The sequence below is a fragment of the Triticum urartu genome, chromosome 3A (assembly GCF_056163025.1).
Source record: "Triticum urartu cultivar PI428250 chromosome 3A, HENAU_Tu73, whole genome shotgun sequence".
In the NCBI taxonomy this organism is placed as follows: Eukaryota; Viridiplantae; Streptophyta; class Magnoliopsida; order Poales; family Poaceae; genus Triticum; species Triticum urartu.
Window position 1 is genome coordinate 625,402,577 of NC_141875.1, and position 20,769 is coordinate 625,423,345.

The 20,769-nt window shown below is 42.1% G+C and overlaps 1 protein-coding gene and 1 pseudogene across 2 annotated transcripts; one reads left to right on the plus strand and one right to left on the minus strand.

Annotated features, from left to right (window-relative positions):
- The first annotated feature begins 8,713 nt into the window (after positions 1–8,713).
- Positions 8,714–9,232, plus strand: LOC147980871 (uncharacterized). Its single transcript, XM_087515779.1, has one exon. The coding sequence runs from the start codon at positions 8,714–8,716 to the stop codon at positions 9,230–9,232; it is 519 nt and encodes a 172-aa protein (XP_087371905.1).
- An 8,861-nt stretch (positions 9,233–18,093) lies between these two features.
- LOC125548927 (cyclin-dependent kinase B1-1-like) lies at positions 18,094–20,565 on the minus strand (annotated as a pseudogene). Its single transcript, XR_015599832.1, has 5 exons — positions 19,804–20,565; positions 19,228–19,289; positions 18,903–19,122; positions 18,571–18,691; positions 18,094–18,445 (listed from the first exon to the last, which is right to left on the minus strand). The product of XR_015599832.1 is annotated as a cyclin-dependent kinase B1-1-like (transcript).
- Between the last annotated feature and the right edge of the window lie 204 nt (positions 20,566–20,769).

The following is a 20,769-nucleotide window of genomic DNA, read 5'->3' on the forward strand; positions in this document are numbered from 1 at the left end:
TGGATGGTTTGGGAGGAAAAGGCATGGTTTTCTGAACCCAAGGCTCTCTTTCCTTTCCGTGTTTCTTAGCAACAAAGTCTTCCTTATCATAACGTTGATTCTTTGATTGTGGGTTATCTAGATCAACAGTAGGTTCAATTTCTATATCATTATCATTACTAGGTTGAGCATCATCATGAACGTTATCATTAACATTGTCACTAGTTTCAGGTTCATTACCAGATTGTGTTTCAGCATCAGAAATAGAAAATATCATTTGGATTCTCAGGTGTTTCAGAAATAGGTTCACTAGAAGCATGCAAAGTCCTATCATTTTTCTTTTTCTTCCTTTTAGAAGGACTAGGTGCATCTATATTATTTCTCTGAGAATCTCGCTCAATTCTCTTAGGGTGGCCTTCAGGATACAGAGGTTCCTGAGTCATTCTACCAGTTCTAGTAGCCACTCTAACAACATAATCATTATTCTTACTATTCAATTCATTGAGCAAATCATTTTGAGCCTTAAGTACTTGTTCTACTTGAGTGGTAACCATAGAAGCATGTTTACTAATAAGTTTAAGTTCACCTTTGACATTAGCCATATAATCACCCAAGTGTTCAAGCATACCAGCACTGCGTTTTAATTCTCTACCAAAATAAGCATTGAAGTCTTCTTGCTTAACCTTAAAATTATCAAACTCATCTAAGCATTGGCTAGCAAACTTAGTAAGAGGGATTTCCGCTTATCATATCTATAGAGAGAATTTACCTTTACTACCTGCGTAGGGTTATCAAGACCATGTATTTCTTTAATAGGTAATGGATTAAGATCATGTGTTTCTTCAACAGGCGGTAAATTAAGACCGTGTATTTCTTCAATAGGAGGTAAATTCTTAACATCTTCAGCTTTAATACCTTTTTCTTTCATAGATTTCTTTGCCTCTTGCATATCTTCAGGGCTGAGAAATAGAACACCTCTCTTCTTCGGAGTTGGTTTAGGAATAGGCTCAGGAGTTGACTCAGGAATTGCCCAATTATTTTCATTTGTCAAAATATTATTCAATAGAATTTCAGCTTCATCCGGTGTTCTTTCCCTGAAAACAGAACCAGCATAACTATCCAGGTAATCTCTGGAAGCATCAATTAGTCTATTATAAAAGACATCAAGTATTTCATTTTTCTTAAGAGGATGATCAGGCAAAGCATTAAGTAACTTCAGAAGCCTCCCTCAAGCTTGTGGGAGACTCTCTTCTTCAATTTGCACAAAATTATATATATATCCCTCAAAGCAACTTGTTTCTTATGAGCAGGGAAATATTTAGCAGAGAAGTAATAAATCATATCCTAGGGACTACGCACACAACCAGGATCAAGAGAATTAAACCATATCTTGGCATCACCCTTTAATGAGAACGGAAATATTTTAAGGATATAAAAGTAGCGAGTTCTCTCATCATTAGTGAACAAGGTGGCTATATCATTTAATTTAGTAAGATGTGCTACAATAGTTTCATATTCATAGCCATAAAAAGGATCAGATTTAACCAAAGTAATTATATTAGGATCAACAGAGAATTCATAATCCTTATCAGTAACACAGATAGGTGAAGTAGCAAAAGCAGGGTTAGGTTTCATTCTAGCATTAAGAGATTGCTGCTTCCATTTAGCTAATAACCTCTTTAGATCATATCTATCATTGCAAGCAAGAATAGCTCTAGCAGATTCTTCATCCAGAACATAACCCTCAGGAATAATAGGAAATTCATATTTATTAGGGGGAGAGTCTTCATCATCACTTTCGTCAATATTATCAGTTTCAATAATTTCATTCTCTCTAACCCTAGCAAGTTGTTCATCAAGAAATTCACCAAGTGCCACAGTAGTATGAAGCATAGAAGTAGTTTCATCATAAGTATCATGCATAGCAGAAGTGGCATCATCAAGAACATGTGACATATCAGAACGAATAGCATAAGCAGGTTTAGGTGTCGCAAGCTTACTCAAAACAGAAGGTGAATCAAGTGCAGAGCTAGATGGCAGTTCCTTACCTCCCCTCGTAGTCGAGGGATAAATCTTGGTTTTTGGATCTCTCAAGTTCTTCATAATGATAAGAAGATATAAATCCCAAGTGACTCAAAGAATAGAGCTATGCTCCCCGGCAACGGCGCCAGAAAATAGTCTTGATAACCCACAAGTATTGGGGATCGCAACAGTTTTCAAGGGTAGAGTATTCAACCCAAATTTATTGATTCGACACAAGGGGAGCCAAAGAATATTCTCAAGTATTAGCAGCTGAGTTGTCAATTCAACCACACCTGGAAACTTAGTATCTGCAGCAAAGTGTTTAGTAGCAAAGTAATATGATAGTAGTGGTAACGATAGCAAAAGTAATGGTAGCAAAAGTAATGTTTTTGGTATTTTGTGGTGATTGTAACAATAGCAGCGGGAAAGTAAATAAGCGAAGAACAATATATGGAAAGCTCGTAGGCAATGGATCGGTGATAGAAAATTATGCCGGATGCGGTTCATCATGTAACAGTCATAACATAGGGTGGCACAAAACTAGCTCCTATTCATCAATGTAATGTAGGCATGTATTCCGAATATAGTCATACGTGCTTATGGAAAAGAACTTGCATGACATCTTTTGTCCTACCCTCCCATGGCAGCGGGGTCCTAATGGAAACTAAGGGATATTAGGGCCTCCTTTTAATAGAGTACCAGACCAAAGCATTAACACATAGTGAATACATGAACTCCTCAAACTATGGTCATCACTGGGAGTGGTCCCGATTATTGTCACTACGGGGTTGCCGGATCATAACACAGACTTGCAAGATAGGATCAAGAACTCTCATATATTGATGACAACATAATAGGCTCAAATCTGAAATTATGGCACTCGGGCCCTAGTGACAAACATTAAGCATAGCAAAGTCATAGCAACATCAATCTCAGAACATAGTGGATACTAGGGATCAAACCCTAACAAAACTAACTCGATTACATGATAAATCTCATCCAACCCATCACCGTCCAGCAAGCCTACGATGGAATTACTCACGCACGGCGGTGAGCATCATGAAATTGGTGATGGAGAATGGTTGATGATGACGATGGCGACGGATTCCCCTCTCCGAGAGGTTTTAGGGCTTGGCGGTGGCTCCGTATCGTAAAACGCAATGAATCCTTCTGTTTTATTTTTTCTCCCTGAAATCAAATATATAGAGTTGGGGTTGAGGTCGAGGAGCTCCAGGGGGCCCATGAGGTAGGGGGGCGCGCCCAGGGGGGCAGGCGCGCCCCCACCCTCGTGGCTAGGGTGTGGGCCCCCTGGTCTTCATCTTTTGCAAAGATTTTTTATTATTTCCAAAAAGATGTTCTGTGAAGTTTCAGGTCATTCCGAGAACTTTTGTTTCTGCACATAAATAACACCATGGCAATTCTGCTGAAAACAGCGTCAGACCGGGTTAGTTCCATTCAAATCATGCAAGTTAGAGTCCAAAACAAGGCCAAAAGTGTTTGGAAAAGTAGATACGACGGAGATGTATCAGAGACCTCTTGAAATATTATCTTGGGATGCCTTGGGCATCCCCAAGCTTGAGCTTTTGTGTTTCCTTAATTCTTCTCATATCACGGTTTTCCTAAATCTCAAATGCTTCATCCACACAAAACTCAACAAGAACTCATGAGATAAGTTAGTATAAACCAATGCAAAAACCTTACCATTCTCTACTGTGGCAAATCACTAAAATTATTATTAAACATTGCACACTAAATGCCTCTGCATATTTAATACTTCTATCCTCAAATAGAATCATTAAACAAGCAAACATATGCAAACAATGCAAACATAGCAACAATCTACCAAAACAGTACAATCTGTAAAGAATGCAAGAGTACAATACTTTCCTAACACCAAAAGTTATGAAAATTTGCCACACTGTAGAAAATTTATCAGAGCTCATTTTCCAAAAAGTTTCAACATTTTAACACATTCTGACTTTTCTAGGGAATTTTTGCAACAGCGGTAAACTTTCTGTTTTCAAACAGCAACATGTATACTTGCAAAATAAGCATGGCAAAGGCTATACTTGACATTTTTATTGAAATAAAAGATGCAAAATATTATTATAAATAACATAAAGCAAATACTAACAAAATAAAATGAAGCTCCAAGCAAAACACATATCATGTGACGAATAAAATACAGCCCCAAGTGAGGTTACCGATAATGTTGAAGGCGAAAGAGGGGATGCCTTCCGGGGCATCTCCAAGCTTAGTTGCTTAGATCTTCCTTGAATATTACCTTGGGGTGCCTTGTGCATCCCCAAGCTTACGGTCTAGTCACTCTTTATTCTCCTCATATCGACATCTCACCCAAAAATTGAAAACTTCAATCACACAAAACTTAACGGAACTTCGTGAGATAGGTTAGTATGATAAAGAGCAAACCATTTCACTTTGGTACTGTCAAAGACAAGGTTCATAATTGTTTCCACAGAATGCCTACTGTCGAATATCATTTCCACAATTTATATTGAGCAATATAAGCCATAGAAACTAGAAAACAAGCAAACTATGCATTGAAAACAGAATCTGTCAAAAACAAAACAATTTGTAGTAATCTGTACTCCAACCATACTTCTGCTACTCCAACAATTCTGAAAAATTAGGAAAACCTGAGAAATTTTTCTATTAATCTTCTTAAAAAAGAATCAGCATTCTATCACGCTTCTGTTAAAAATGAGAATTGTTTTCCTGAGCGCAAAAGTTTCTATTTTTCAGCAAGATCAAATCAACTATCACCTAAGCCACCCCAAAGGTCTTACTTGGCACTTTATTGAAACGAAAGCAATAAAACATGATTACTACAGTAGCCTAATCATGTGAACACACAAAAACAGTAGGTAAAAGTGTTGGGTTGTTTCCCAACAAGCGCTTTTCTTTAATGCATTTTAGCTAGGCATAATGATTTCAATGATGCTCGCATAAAAGATAAGAATTGAAACGTAAAGAGAGCATCATGAAGCACATGACAAGCACAGTTAAGTCTAACCCACTTCCTATGCATAGGGGTTTTGTGAGCAAACAATTTATGGGAACAAGAATCAACTAGCATAGGAAGGCAAAACAAGCACAACTTCAAGATTTTCAACACATAGAGAGGAAACTTGATATTATTGCAATTCCTACAAGCATAAGTTCCTCCCTCATAATAATTTTCAGTAGCATCATGAAGAAATTCAACAACATAACCATCACATAAAACATTCTTTTCATGACAGAAAAGCATAGAAAACTTATTACTCTCCACATAAGCAAATTTCTTCTCATCAATAGTAGTGGGAGCAAACTCAACAAAATAACTATCATGAGAGTAAAAATTAAAATCATGATGACAAGTTTCATGGTTATCATTATTCTTTATAGAATACATGTCATCACCATAATTATCATAGATAGCAACTTTGTTATCATAGTCAATTGAAGCCTCATCCAAAATGGTGGATTCATCACTAAATAAAGTCATGACCTTTCCAAATCCACTTTCATCATTATAATCATCATAAATAGGAGGCATGCAATCATTATAACAAATTTGCACATCAAATCTTGGGGGACTAAAAATATCATCTTCATCAAACATAGCATCCCCAAGCTTATGGCTTTGCATATCATTAGCATCATGGATATTCAAAGAATTCATACTGACAACATTGCAATCATGCTCATCATTTATACCGAAAATTCCATTGAATTCTTCTTCTATCAATTGAGCACAATTTTCCTTTCCATCATTTTCTCGAAAGACATTATAAAGATGATCAATAATATGACGCAACCTCAATTCCATCATTTTCTTCTATCAATTGAATTCTTCTTCTACCAAACTAGTGATAAAACAAGAAACTAAAAGATTCGATTGCAAGATCTAAAGATATACCTTCAAGCACTCACCTCCCCGGCAACGACGCCAGAAAAGAGCTTCGTTGACGGGATGTGAGTGCCTCTTTCCTAACCTCCCCAGCAACGATGCCAGAAAAGAGCTTGATGTCTACTACGCAACTTTATTCTTGTAGACACGTGTTGGGCCTCAAAGCACAGTGTTTTGTAGGACAGTAGCAATTTTCACTCAAGTGGATGACCTAAGGTTTATCAATCCGTGGTAAGTGTAGGATGAAGATGGTCTCTCTCAAATGACCCTGCAATCAAATACAAGAAATCTCTTGTGTCCCCAACACACCCAATACAATGGCAATTTGTATAGGTGCACTAGTTCGGCGAAGAGATGGTGATAAAAGTGTAATATTGATGGTAGAAATATATTTTTATAATCTGAATAAATAAAAATAGCAAGGTAGCAAGTAGTAAACGGGCACAAAAACGTTATTGCAATTTCTTAAAAACAAGGCCTAGGGTCCGTACTTTCACTAGTGCAATCTCTCAAAAGTGCTAATATAATTGGATCATATAACCGTCCCTCAACGTGCAACGAAGAATCACTCCAAAGTTCCTATCTAGTGGAGAATATACGATGGAATTGTTTGTAGGGTACGAAACCACCTCAAAGCTATTCTTTCCGATCAATCTATCCTAGAGTTCGTACTAAAATAAAACGAAGCCATTCTTTCTGATCGATCTAACCAAGAGTTCGTACTAAAATAACACCAAAGCAAATTCAGATTCATAATATTCAATCCAACACAAAGAACTTCAAAGAGTGCCCAAGAGTTCTACCGAAGAAACAAAGACAAGAACGTGCATCAACCCCTATGCATAGATTACCCCAATGTCACCTCGAGAATCCGCGAGTTGAGTGTCAAAACATATATCAAGTGAATCAATACGATACCCCATTGTCACCACGAGTATTCAATTGCAAGACATATATCAAGTGTTCTCAAATCCATAAAAGTATTCTATCCGATAACAACGAAATCTCAAAGGGAAAAACTCAATTCATCACAACAAGATAGAGATGGGAAAACACCATATGATTCGACTATATTAACAAAGCCCGCGATACATCAAGATCGTGACATCTCAAGAACACAAGGAAGAGAGATTAAACATATAGCTACTGGTACAAACCCTCAGCCCCGAGGGTGGACTGCTCCCTCCTCATCGTGGTGGCCACCGGGATGATGAAGATGGCCACCGGAGATGATTCCCCCCTCCGGCAGGGTGCCGGAAAGGGTCCAGATTGGTTTTCGGTGGCTAGAGAGCCTTGCGGCGACGAAACTTCTGATCTAGGTTAACCCCGAGGGTTTCTGAAATATTTGGGAATTTATAGGGCAAAGAGGGGGTGCGGGAGGCCATCGAGGTGGGCACAACCGACCTGGGCACGCCTGGGCCCCCAGGCGCGCCCTGGTAGGCTGTGCCCCCCTCGGGGCACCCCCCAGGTGCTGCTCTGGCCCATCGGGAGTCTTCTGGTCCATAAAAAAACCCACAAAAAGTTTCGTGGTGTTTGGACTCCGTTTGATATTGATTTCCTATGATGTAAAAAACAAGCAAAAACAACAATTGACACTGGGCACTGGGTCAATAGGTTAGTCCCAAAAAATGATATAAAGTTGCTATAAAATGATTGTATAACATCCAATAATGGTAATAAAACAACATGAATACTTCATAAATTATAGATACATTGGAGATGTATCACGCACCGATGTGGCTATTCCCCTATCGGAGCCGGCTTGACCTTGTCATTGCAGTTGACAAGTCTTGTACGTTCCCCTAAATGCCGGTGCCCAGAGCCAAATTCATCACATTGAATCTTTGAAAGACCAGCTCAAAGATAAAAGCACTGTCATCCACTTGAATGCCTCTCCCGCGAGATAAAAATCCCTAACCAAACTATTAGGTGGAGCCAAGGAACCAGGATACCCCTCTGTGCCACCTGCTGCATGAGCGGCAAGCAGAGAGGAGATACACCCACGAGCTCACGAGCAGTGGGGGGGGGGGGTGAGTGCCCTAGCTGTTGCTGTCATGTGAGAAAAGGAGGAAGTCTAACTTGAAAATGTGTCATATTATTGAGTGTAATTATCTAAAAAAGGAAATAAAAAAGTCTTTTTTGCATGGTAATATGTGTCTCATTCATATAATAAAGGTCAAGTTACAAGCCACATATACACTGGCATGACAAAAACTGAAAAGATGGCAAAACACTAGTCTTTTCACAAAGGACCACCAACCCAGAAGCAAAACCACAATCAAGATCGAAGAATCCTCTGAGCTTTACATCAATGCCCATTACCTGCCTCCAGAACCAACATAGCAACCACCAAAAGAAAATATGACGGATCACCCCTCACTCGAGCTCAACGCTTTGTGGACCTCTAGTGGCTCACCAAAGGCGAAGCCATTGCCGTTGAAAGAATCTGGTAGGGGCAGCACCCCAAACACGCCGTCAAACTGTAGATCTAGCACCCCGCTCGACTAAAACATCAAAGAAAGAAACCATACCTGTCAGTTGCAAGCCACGAACTAGCTGTCGCTGTCGAGAAACTCTAACGTAAAAGTCATTCATATTATAGTGTAATTTTCTAAAAAAAGAAAGAAAGAAACATATAGGGTGCATATACATGTATAAAAGGTAATGCCATCTCCAAAGAGGAACCTCAAACCGCCCGCAACGATCGCTCCGACTATACTCACCATGCCTGACATTTGTTCGATGAAATGCACATGCTAAAAAAATTGTCCCTTCTTCTTTGAAGCAACGAATTCGTATATGGAGTACATATACGAGCACTACTTTGAGTTGTCCGGCGAGGAGGACTACACGAATGAGATGACAATGATGCAGGTGGTCCTTGTAGACCCAGATTGTGCGGAGGAGCATATTCTCAACCGCAACAGGGCGCACGACCATTTGACGATGATGGACAACTCTTTTGCCCGCGATGCCCTCTTGTCTGCCAATTTTCACCGGCGCTTTCGGATGCGCCAAAATGTCTTCGATCATCTCTACCATGGCCTCCGGTCCTTGGATGACCACTTCATCTTGAAGAAGAACGTTGTGGGAAGGATTGAGTTATCTAGTTACCAGAAGTGTACAGTCACACTGCGGATGCTTGCATATGGCACGACCGCCGATTTGTGGGACGAGTACCTGTCTGAGAGCACATGCGGAGATGCCATGGTCAGGTTTGCAACTGCCGCGGTCCAGGTGTTTGGATCTCAGTACCTGAGAGAACCAACTTTGACAGACAACGAGAGGATCTTGGCAATCTCGGAAGCAAGAGGGTGACCAGGTTTGCCGAATCTCTTGACTGCATGCATTGAAAATGAAAGAACTGGCCAAAATCTTTACAAGGCCAATATCAGAGTCATTTTAAGAAGCCCACCATCATTCTTGATTCTTGAAGCAGTTGCATCACATGATCTTTGGATTGGGCCGCTTTGTTTGGTATGCCCGGATCTCACAGTGACATCAGTGTGCTACAACGATCACCATTGTTTGTTAGGCTAACTGAAAAAAGCTCCTTCTTGCCACTATACTGTCAATGATCATGACTACAACATGGGCTACTATCTGGTTGACGGTAACTATCCTCCGTGGGCTACCTTTGTCAACACCATCACTAACACAATTAGCCAGAAAAAGTCTCACTTTGCCCCAAAACAAGAAGTTGTTAGAAAGAATGTTGAGAGGGCATTTGGAGTTCTACAGGCACGTTTTGTACTTGGTCGTGGACCTGTTGAACAATGGGATCCAGAGAACTTGTGAGAGATGATGACCTGTTGTGTGATCATGCACAACATGATCGCAAAGGATGGCAGGTGAGGATGCTGCCGCAACTCTTGAATTTGAGAACATGGGTGATCATATCGAACTTCTAGACCAGAATCCGGCAACATTTGAAGAGTTTGTTCAAATGCATCAATAAATTCGTCATCGAGCAACTCACGAGCAAATGAAAGAAGGTCTGACTGAGCATCTCTGGATGGTTAAATGGGACAACAATGTTGGAGCGTAAATATTTATTTATTTTTTAAATTAGAACTACTATTGTGAATATATAAACTATTCTAGGGTATATATATTTGCGGCTATTTGTGCGTGCGGACTTGTAACGTTGGGTGGATGTCAGCTCCCGCATCTGTGTTCTTGGACTGGTCCATGTGCACGGACAGATACAGGGCAAAATTTGCAGGTGAGCGTTGAAGATGCCCTAGGCCGTGCAAAAAAGGTAGGACTGTGATCGTGCGTGCTACCGGTTCCATCTCTTGTTTTTTTAATTTGATGACGATCGGGTCCAGGTCATGTTGCCATGGTGCACACCCGCAAAAAAGAGAAATGTTGCCATGGTGTACATGCACGCACGGGATGGCCTTACTACCTCCTACGGCACCCCGGCTGGTCGGACCCGTACTGCGTCCCGCCTTATAAAACTAGCTGGCGACTTCCCTTATCCCGGTTTCATCTCTCGGAAACAAAACTTTATTTTATCCTGATTTTTTGCAACGACCTCTGCGAATCGCTACCGGCAGACCAACTCGGCCAGGCATATCACCGATCCACCGGCCAGAAGCTCAGCTATGAACGTCGCCCTCATGTGCGCGGCGCGGCGAGCGCGTGAAGCCAGCGTGGTGGTCGGCGTCCCGCTCACCGAGCCGTTGCAGATGCGAGCAGAGGCCGAGGCCTGGGTGGCCATCGGCGTCCCGCTCATAGAGCCTCGCCCCCCGCGCAAGCTGAGCCTCTACGAGAAGCCTCTAATCAGGGTAAAAGATGCATACTCACTTTGAAATTTTTCAGAGCTTAGGTGACTTGCCTTCTCAAACTAAGTGACAAGCGTGTTTAAAAGTCCTGTGACACACTACTTGCACTATGTAGAAATCTATTGTGTACCTTAATTGTTCGCTCTTGCACAAGTCAAAATTTCCCCGATCAAACCAAATACCTGAGAAAAGGTGTGAACCGACATTACAACTTGCCCCCTTACATATTTGTTCTTCGCAGTGTTTCGTCGCCATCGCAGGGTTTGCATATACAGTTATGCTCATCATGGGGGAAGGGCCACTCGGCGCAAAAATGTTGGGATTGTGCATGATTTGGGCTTTCACGGTTGGAATACTCTGGCTTACATTTAAAGCATGCGATCATCCGGATTTAGACACACTCGATACCTAATATTCTTCGCTTCAAGACTTGTTTTCTTGGTTGGAGTAATGGTATACACATGATATTTGCATTTATAGTGTATTATGTATAGTGATTTATGATGGGTGCACCACTATACTTTTTTATGCAAATGAAAAAAATTAAGGTCAAGCAATCTTAATTACTCTCTCTCTCTCTCTCATGCACACACACACACACAAATTGTGATTTCACTGCATCATACAGTTGGTCGTAATGCTTGGTCCCAACTGCTCGAGAGCAAAAGGGCGATCAGGGAACAACGGTTTCCTTACAGAACACTGGTGAAGCCACAACTTCTGCCCCTCTGTTCGCTGCTCCGATGGCGGACGGGGGGCGAGGGTCTATGTTTCGTTTGGTGCTGCTGGAGTGATGAGGACGGCTTCACGCCATATAAATCTGCTTCAGCTTCTTCCTCTTCATGACGATGTTGAGAAACTGGCAGCCTTGTCTTCTTGCCAGCTCTTTGAGACGGTGGGCAGGGCAATATAGGATTTAAGATCTCTCTCTCTCTCTCTCTCTCTCTCTCTCTCTAGTTTTAGTTAAACGGTCAAAATATCAATTGTTTTATGTAAATTATGTTCGAGCTTTAATGAAATTCATCGCGTTTGATGATTTTTCTTTGATTTAGTTGAACTGCCATTTGAAATGTATGCGTATAGCGTCGGATAGCCGGTTTCAGAGTACATAATTAATCACATAAAGTACATGAGACAATAGGGATGTACCACAATTGTAGAAGAGGTTCGATTCAAGGCCCATAACGCAAAAGAAACTATCCATAGAGGCAGGAACCTCGAAATTAGAGGAGTACTCGTTCTAAAGCTAACTTCTACCTCCTCAGGTTGTGACAAGTGGCGCTGCATGTGCGTTACTTGTCGCAACCTGTGAGTTTTTCCTTTTTTCGTAGAACCGTTTATTTAAAACATTTTATCTCTTAAACCGTGCGTCCAAATCTCAAACCATTTTTGCTGTTGGATTTCTCGTGTCGAGATCTTTAAAACTAGATTCCATGTTGATAGGTTTTAACAAATTTTTTCTTACGAAAAAATCGGATGAAAAAACCATGACTCCTGCGGAAGAAAAAAAATAAAAACATGTTTTTTTCCGAAAGGCACAACCATGCCTTCACAGAAGCAAATCGCGCCTCTCATAGAAGGGAACAAAGATTTTTTTTTTCGTTTCCAAGAGGCATGGCCGTGCTTCTCGCAAAAGAAAAACCGTGCCTCTCACGAAAGTGGAAAAAAAGAAAACACATTTTCGGTTTCCTCGCGGAAGAAAAATTCGTGCCTCTCATAGAAGCAAAACCGTGCCTCTCACGAAAGAGAAGACATTTTTTGTTTCCGAGAGGCACGGTCATGCCTCTCGCGAAAGAAAAATCATGCCACTTATGGAAGGAAATATTTTTTTTTCCGTTTTCGAGAGGCACCAGTCGTGCCTCGCGTGAAAACAAACACGTGATTCTCGCGGAAGCAAAACCGTGCTTCTCGTGAAAGAAAAAAGATGTGTTTTTTATATTTTTTTCCAAAAGCTAAGATTGACCGGTGAAAAACCAAAAAGCCGAAAAGGGTCTAAAAAGCCGAAAATGCGTGCTTAATAATAAAAGAAACATAAAATTAGGATAGAGCGCCCAAAGCGCGACACGTGGCGGCGGCTGAGAGCGCGACACATAGCGGCGGCTGAGGCACCCCAAGTGGTGCACTCTCAGTCCACCCACAAGTGATTGTTGGAAAGCTTTCAAAGGAGTGCTCGTCTACCAGTTGCTCCCCAGTAACCTGGGACCTACGCTCTGATCTATCTAAGCCTTTGCAGCGCCATCTCATCCTTACTATGAACTTCGTCACTAATAATGACAAAATATGATACTCGTCATTGACTACTTTGTCCAAGTTGACTTTTTTCAACCATCTTGGCCTAAAATCATGCAGAATAACCTTTTCCGTCATTACCTCTATGTTAAGTTTTCATGTGAAAATAGAAGAGGGGTACATATAAGTTAGGTGAACCAAAACATTTTTGTAATTTCAATTTAAACATTGGGTTCCTTCCTATATTTCAATTTAAACAGGATTGGCACTGCTGGCACATCCCAGATGAACTTCAACATTGATCATCTATCCAGATCAATTAATCAAGAGGAGTTGGAACAACCTTTCTATATGAAAGACGTGGATGATGTCATTAATTCTATGCCTAATGACAAATCCCCTAGACCTGATGGTTTTAATGGCATTTTCATGAAGAAATGCTGGCATATTATTAAAGAGAGTATCTATAAATTTCTTCAGGATTTCCAATATGAGAGTGTGGATCTTGCTCCAGTTAATACTGCTTATATTGCCCTGATCCCTAAGAAAGAAAACCCAGAAACTCCCAATGACTTCAGGCCCATCTCCTTGGTAAGTATGCCTATCAAAATCCTTACTAAGCTTCTTGCAAACAAAGTCCAAAAATGCATCATTCCTGTGATAAGCAAGAATCAATATGGTTTCATCAAAACCAGGAATATTCAGGATTGTCTTGCATGGTCTTTTGAGTACATCCATATGTGCCACAAGTCTAAGAAAGAAATTGTCATTTTCAAAGTGGATTTTGAGAAAGCATTTGACAAAATCAACTATGGGGCCATCCTTTTCATGCTCAAACACCTGGGGTTTGGAGACAAATGGATTAGATGGATCAATAACATCCTACAGACTGCCTCTGCTTCTGTAATTTTAAATGGTGTACATGGGAAGAAAATCAAATGCAAATGTGGAGTAAGACAAGGGGACCCTCTCTCCCCTCTTTTATTTGTTATTGATGCTGAATTGCTACAGATCCTGATTAACCAAGCTTGGCACAATGGCCACATCAATACTCCCATTGAGCAACCTGCTTCCATGTCATACCCTATTGTCCAATATGCTCATGACACCTTAGTTATTATGCCAGCTGTGCCTCATCAGATTTCACATGTTATGAAGACTTTAAAGACATTTTCAGAATTCACTGGACTTCAGGTAAATTTCCACAAATCCTCTCTTGTACCCATTAACATCTCTGATGAAAAAGCCACTCAACTTGCCAATATTTTGGGCTGTAAAAAGAAAGCATGCCTTTCACTTATCTGGGACTGCCAATGGGGTCCACCAGACCAAGAGTTGATGAGTTCATGCCAATGGTTTCTAGATTGGATAAAAGGTTATCTGGGACTGCAACAATGATGTCATATTCAGGTAGACTCACTCACCTCAAGGCTATTATCACTGCACTACCTATATTTGCCATGTGTTGTATCAGGGTGCTCTTCACCATCTTGGATCATTTTGAAAAATCTGGCAGAAGTTTTCTTTGGTATGGTAAGGACATCAATAAATTTGGCAAATGCCTTGTCAAATGGGAACAAGTTTGCTTACCCAAGGATGCTGGTGGTCTTGGCGTTCTAGATCTTAGAGCACACAACAAAGCACTCTTCACCAAATTCCTACACAAGTTCTTCAATAAAATGGATATCCCATGGGTGCAGCTTATTTGGAACAAATACTATGGAAATGGTGAGCTACCACAATTCCCAACTAGGCTTGGCTCATTCTGGTGGAGAGATTGCTGCTCTATTCTTGACAACTACAAAGACCTCACAACTTGTATTGCCGGTATTGGTGACACCATTTCTTTATGGCACGACAAATGGAAAGACAACCCACTGAAAGACAGCCTCCCACATCTGCACTCTGATGCCATAAACAAAGACATCTCTCTCCAGAAGGCTTGCATTGAAATTGAGAATGACTTCTATAGCATGTTCCACCTACCTATGTCTTCTGTGGCTGTTCAACAGAGCACTGAGCTCATGGTCCTCATTAATGGTGTGATGAGTAACAGTGAACCTAACATCTGGAAGTTTAAATGGCCCTCTGGACATTACAATGCTAAGAAGGTCTACCTTGAATATTTAGGATGCCCTGAGAAAGCTCCCAAACCTTTCCAATGGATTTGGAAGTCTGGTTGCCTTCCTAAACAAAAATTCTTTTTCTGGCTCCTTCTTCTGGACAGATTAAACACCAGAGATCTTCTCACCAGGAAAAACTTCTACATTGAGAGTTCCATATGTGTTTTATGTGATGATGAGCCTAATGAATACATGAAACATCTCTTCATCTCATGTGATTTTAGCCAAAAATTTTGGTTATCACTTGGCTTTGAATGGAACACTGATTTGAACTGCAATGATATGCTTATCGAAACCAGAAACAGAACTCAGATTCAGCCCTTTAAAGAATGCCTAATTGCTGGTTGTTGGACAATCTGGAAACAAAAAAACAACATCATTTTTTATAACAAGGAAAGGGACTTGAGCTACAGTATTTCCTACTTCAAGGAACATTTTGGCACCATCATGAAAAGAGTCAAACCTAGTTTAAAGGAGGGAATGCAAAGCTGGTTGGACTATTTGTAAACATTTATTTTTTATGCTCCCCTCCTTTGTTGTAATCCATCTGTGTATAACACCCCCCATATTAATGAAAAATAGAGTTACAATAGGGTTTTTACCCTACCGTGTTTGCTCAAAAAAATATATTGTTTTTTTCTTGAGGACAATCTAGGTTAAGTTTTGGAGGCTGGTCAGTGTATTTTTGCACTCATGTTTAAACCGGATAATCTCAAATTTTCTCAGAGAATCACTTCAATTTGATTACTAATGACTAATGAATACAAAACATTGTGAACCTATTTATTTATTATGTTTCCTAAAATTATGGACTATTTTAGGTGCAAAATCAAGTTATATATTTAAGATAATAAGTGTAGTGATCGATTCTGATCAATAAGAAGCGCACAACAGAGCATAGAGGGGAAGACTTCTTCTAGTACGACCGTGAGAGCTTGTACTAGCGCTCTTTCCAAGTGTTGCTACCTCCATGACCCTAAACTTTTGTGAAGGCCCCTAGGGTCAATACGCATCGGAGGCCCCCCAATCCCATTCCGCCTGCGTGCAGTATATAAAGGAGAGGAAAACCCTTCAGCAGAAGAGTCGTCACTCATTCGTCAAGTCACCCATTCACAGCAACCACCACCACTCCCATCTACAGCAGCCACTGCCATTTCCATAGCAATATCCACTTCCTTAGATTCCATCTCCAATAGCCATAATACTTGCAATCAGGAACAAATCGCAATCTGCAGGGATTGTAAGACCTATAATATCCCCATGTACGTGCATTGAGAGATTGTTGGTTTACTTTAATAATAACATGATTGTTGGTTTACTTTAATAATAACGTTATTTGATGTGTTATGCTATGCTTTTCTCTCTCTTGTTTCTACCTTGTTTTAAGGCCCCGCAGATACCTGTTGGGATATCGAAGATCAATCATGGAGTGGTTGAGTGCAGAGAGGAGCAGAAGGCTATGTCAAACGTCGGTGACAGTAAGATTAGTACGATAATTGGAACATATTCTCTAGGGGTACATAAGGTGCATTCATTAAGCGCCAATGTGTTGGTCAGATTATTTGTTAATAACTGGGATGAACCTGCGAGAGGGTAAGGGCCTCGGTTGGGAAATAAAATCTCGATGTTGCGGCAGTTGGTCATGGGGTTATCTAGACGCATCTCCCACAAACAATATGTTGAGAACATATAAGTAGTGATGTTTACCAATGATATTTTGATTATCTAGATAGGATCCCGAGCATAAGTATATACAGTTACAAGTAAAACCTCTAGCCCTGGCCATTTCTTTATCATTGTTTCTTCCATTAAACTGTACGATTTGGTCCGGGATAGCGGAGCACTTTTAGTAACAAGTTCTTCCAGAAATCACTTTTCCCAAGGCATCAATTTTCATGGGTTCAATTACCTAGGGTCACTCTAGGAAAAAACTATTAACATCCGAAACCGAATTGAACATAATCAACCAGCGAATAACCACAACCGCAGCTAGAACGAGATGTCGGCGCACCACTATTGATGTTCCCCTATAGGAACCGGCTTGACCTTATCGATGAAAGTTGATAAGTCTTGCACGTGCCCCTAAAGACCAGCGCCCCAGAGCCATAGTCATCGCATTAAACCTTTGAAATACCAGCCCAAAGATAAAGCACCATCATCCGCCTCAATGCAACTCTCACGAGATAAAAATGTTGGGGGAACACAGTAATTTCAAAAAAATTCCTACGCATATGCAAGATCCATCTAGGTTATGCATAGCAACGAGAGGGGAGAGTGTTGTCCACGTACCCTCGTAGACCGTAAGTGGAAGCGTTATGACAACGCGGTTGATGTAGTCATACGTCTTCACGATCCGACCGATCCTAGTACCAAAAGTACATCACCTCCGCGATCTGCACACATTCAGCTCGGTGACGTCCCACGAACTCTTGATCCAGTTGAGTGTCGAGGGAGAGCTTCGTCAGCACAACGGCGTGATGACGGTGATAATGAAGCTACTGGCGCAGGGCTTTGCCTAAGCACTGCAACGATATGATCGAGGTGGATTATGGTGGAGGGGGGCACCGCACACGGCTAAGACAATGTCAACTTGTGTGTCTATGGGGTGCCCCCTTCCCCCGTATATAAAGGAGTGGAGGAGGGGGAGGACCGGCCCTCTATGGCGCGCCCTGGAGGAGTCCTACTCCCACCGGGAGTAGGATCCCCCCTTCCCTAGTTGGACTAGGAGAGGAAGGAACACTACTAGGAAAAAGGCTACTAGCAGCGCGGATAAAATGGCTACTAGCAGCGCGGGTACCCGCGCTACTAGTATTGCGCTACAGCTAATAGTTAGTAGTAGTGTGGGTGCACCCGCGCTACTACTAAAAAGTTAGTAGTAGCGCTGGTGCACACCCGCGCTACTACTATTTGAATCCGCGCTACTACTATCAAAATAGTAGTAGCGCTTCTAGTATACTAGGCGCTACTACTATGCTAGATAGTAGTAGCGTGTAGTTTCCCCAGCGCTACTACTAACAAATTATAAATAAAATAAAAATAAAAATTACGTGCATTATTCATAGATAGAAATCAAGGACACGTCCAGTGCAAAATAAATTAAACACACACAACCGAAGGTGGCTACCTTCCCTAGTGTTCCACCACCAGCCCAAACAGACCACTTCTCTACATGTATCTACCAAGACTCGGAGTTCAGACGTCGGAGGACCCGAATCCTCCCTCACCCCGAAAGATGGCGTCGAGGGCCTCCACCTCGGCCACATTCGACATCGTGATCACATGGACGATCATCCGTGCGGCGCGGTCGCTGGGCTTCATGTCGAAGTCCACCTCTAAGTGGTTGAAGAGCACGACACCCACCAGGCTGCCGTAGTCAGTGTCAATCACCCCTATGGCCATGTCGGGAAAGTGAAAACTTGTTAGTACGCATTAGCGTTCAAATCCGGTAGAGTATTTTCTTTCTTTTTAGCACATGCACATGCATCAATAGTAACAGCCGGAGGCTAGTCCTTACTTTTTGCATGAGACGCGAAGAAGGCCAGGTCCCTCTTTGTTGCACGAATGAATCAAAGGAAAACACTGCCACAAGACATGAAGAAGGTCGGGTCCCCTCCTTCTGTAAATAGCTCAAGTGCCTGAAGTTGCAAGGAATCTTAATACAATGAACTCATAGTAATGCATAATAACAAGAAAAAAGAAAAAATCGTGAATCCTAAAGAAAAAGATCATTATGTGAGTCAAGATAATGTGGGTAACAGTATTCATTAATAAGAAAAATGGACTGAGATTTCTCGAGTGACATTTGTTTCACCAACAATGATTAATGATGAGGCATGTAAGATTTACCTGCGCAGCATCAGCATACCCTCTGGTCCTTGCAAGAACTTGAAGACCAAGGTTCTAGCTTTCTCCCCATTGACTAGCACAAGTGCAGCAGCACCGTCGCTGTACGTTAGCCCAAGATATGCTTTTCATAGGAACAGTAAAAGCTCTACTTAACCCAAGATCTGCAATTTTCAGTATCATCTTCTCCTTGTCAACCAATAGATTTTGGGGCTTTAAATCCCTATGATATCAAAGAGGAACAATCGTAAATCACATTAGCAACAATTGCAATATGTTGTATGGGCCGATAAATACAGCAACATAAATCAGAAAACAAAGGTCTAACCGATGAAGGACACCATGGCCATGGCAGTGTGCAATTCCTTTGCATAACTGATACAAAAAACTCTACAAGAAAGTAAAGAAAGTTGTCTATTAGCCCGAAACAGACCTATCAAAATTAAACTGGACTCTGCCATCTGCTATCCAATGAAAATTAACGATAGCATCCTCAAAATAAAGGCATGAAGATGAATTGGTTCCAAAGCTAACAACAAATTAATCTGTACTTGAGTGTATGCAAAATAGAGAACGCCCAGCAGCAGTCAACATTGAGTTTCAACCATTATACTAGCACTACTTAGTTCCTAATTTAGTATCCTGCAACTAGGCTAGAGTAGTAGAGTTTGCATATTTTTGGACGAATTCAAACCAGCTACAAATTTACAGTGTAGTTCACTCTGATTGCATATCAATGTTCTGCACGTTTCCGATGCAAAACTCAGAGTTCAGAATGGGCATATATGAGGAAGTGTCAAGTCCTCAGATCGATGGATAGGAGACTCAGCCGACGTAGCATCGGCAGAAAGCCAAGTGAGCAGGGCAAGGGAAAATCAGCCTCAAAACTAATTAAAATCGCTACCTTGACGACCTGAGTTGGGAGCGGCTTAGGGGCAGGCCCACGGCAGTAGTCGTCGACAAACTTCTTGAGGTCAGTGTCAAGGAACTCAAAGATGAGGTAGAGGACGGGCTTCCCTTCACCGCCAGCGCCGCTGCCCTTGGTGGCCTGCTCGATGGCGAGGAGGCGGACGATGTAGAGGGAGCTGGAGAGGAGGCGGAGGAGGGAAATCTCAAGGAGCGCGGTGGTCGGGATCCCTTCGTCGTCTCATCTATCTCCAGGCGGGTCTTCTTGAGCGCCACCACCTGGCCCGTCGCCTTGTCCTGCGCCTTGTACACCTTGCCGTAGGTGTCCTCCTCGACCTTCTCTAGCTTCTCGTACTTCTCCATGGTGCTTCCGACGGTCCGATGTCGGCGTCGTCCTCCTCGATGTGGCTGGTGTGATGGGGGCGGAGGGAGGAGGCGCAAACCCTAGGTGGCCTGCCGCAGCACCACCTCGTACACCGCCTCCTCCATCGCCGTCTGCGCCGCCACTAGGCTCGCCCTCAGGGCCGCCGCGCCGCCCCACCTCCATGCCGCGGCGGGGAGCAGCTCGGGCTGGCCGTCGCGATGGGCCTTGTTGGCTGGGCGGTGGAGGAAGGCTGCGCGCGTGTGCGGCCACACGATGGAGGATCCTGGCATGGGTCGGAGAAAGGGAGAGATCCCGTCGGCAAAGAAGATGAGAGGAGGTGGAGGGGATGTGAATCGGGGGTGGGTGCGGTGCGGGAGTGGGTGGACGGGGACGGTTGATGGGGTGCGGGATGGGACTGAAAGGCTAGTGGTAGCGCAGGGTATCTCACAGGTGCTACAGATATCCACTTAGCAATAGCGATGGTTTAAAACCCACGCTACTAATACGGTCTGTCCGTGGGGCACGGTCGAGAATATTTACTAATAGCGTGTTATTTTTTGCCACACGCTACTAGTAAATAGTACTAGTAACGCGGGTCAT

What these genes read in the sequence shown, in the direction of transcription:
- LOC147980871 (XM_087515779.1), top strand. Translation starts at nt 8,714, where the DNA reads ATGGAGTACATATACGAGCACTACTTTGAGTTGTCCGGCGAGGAGGAC.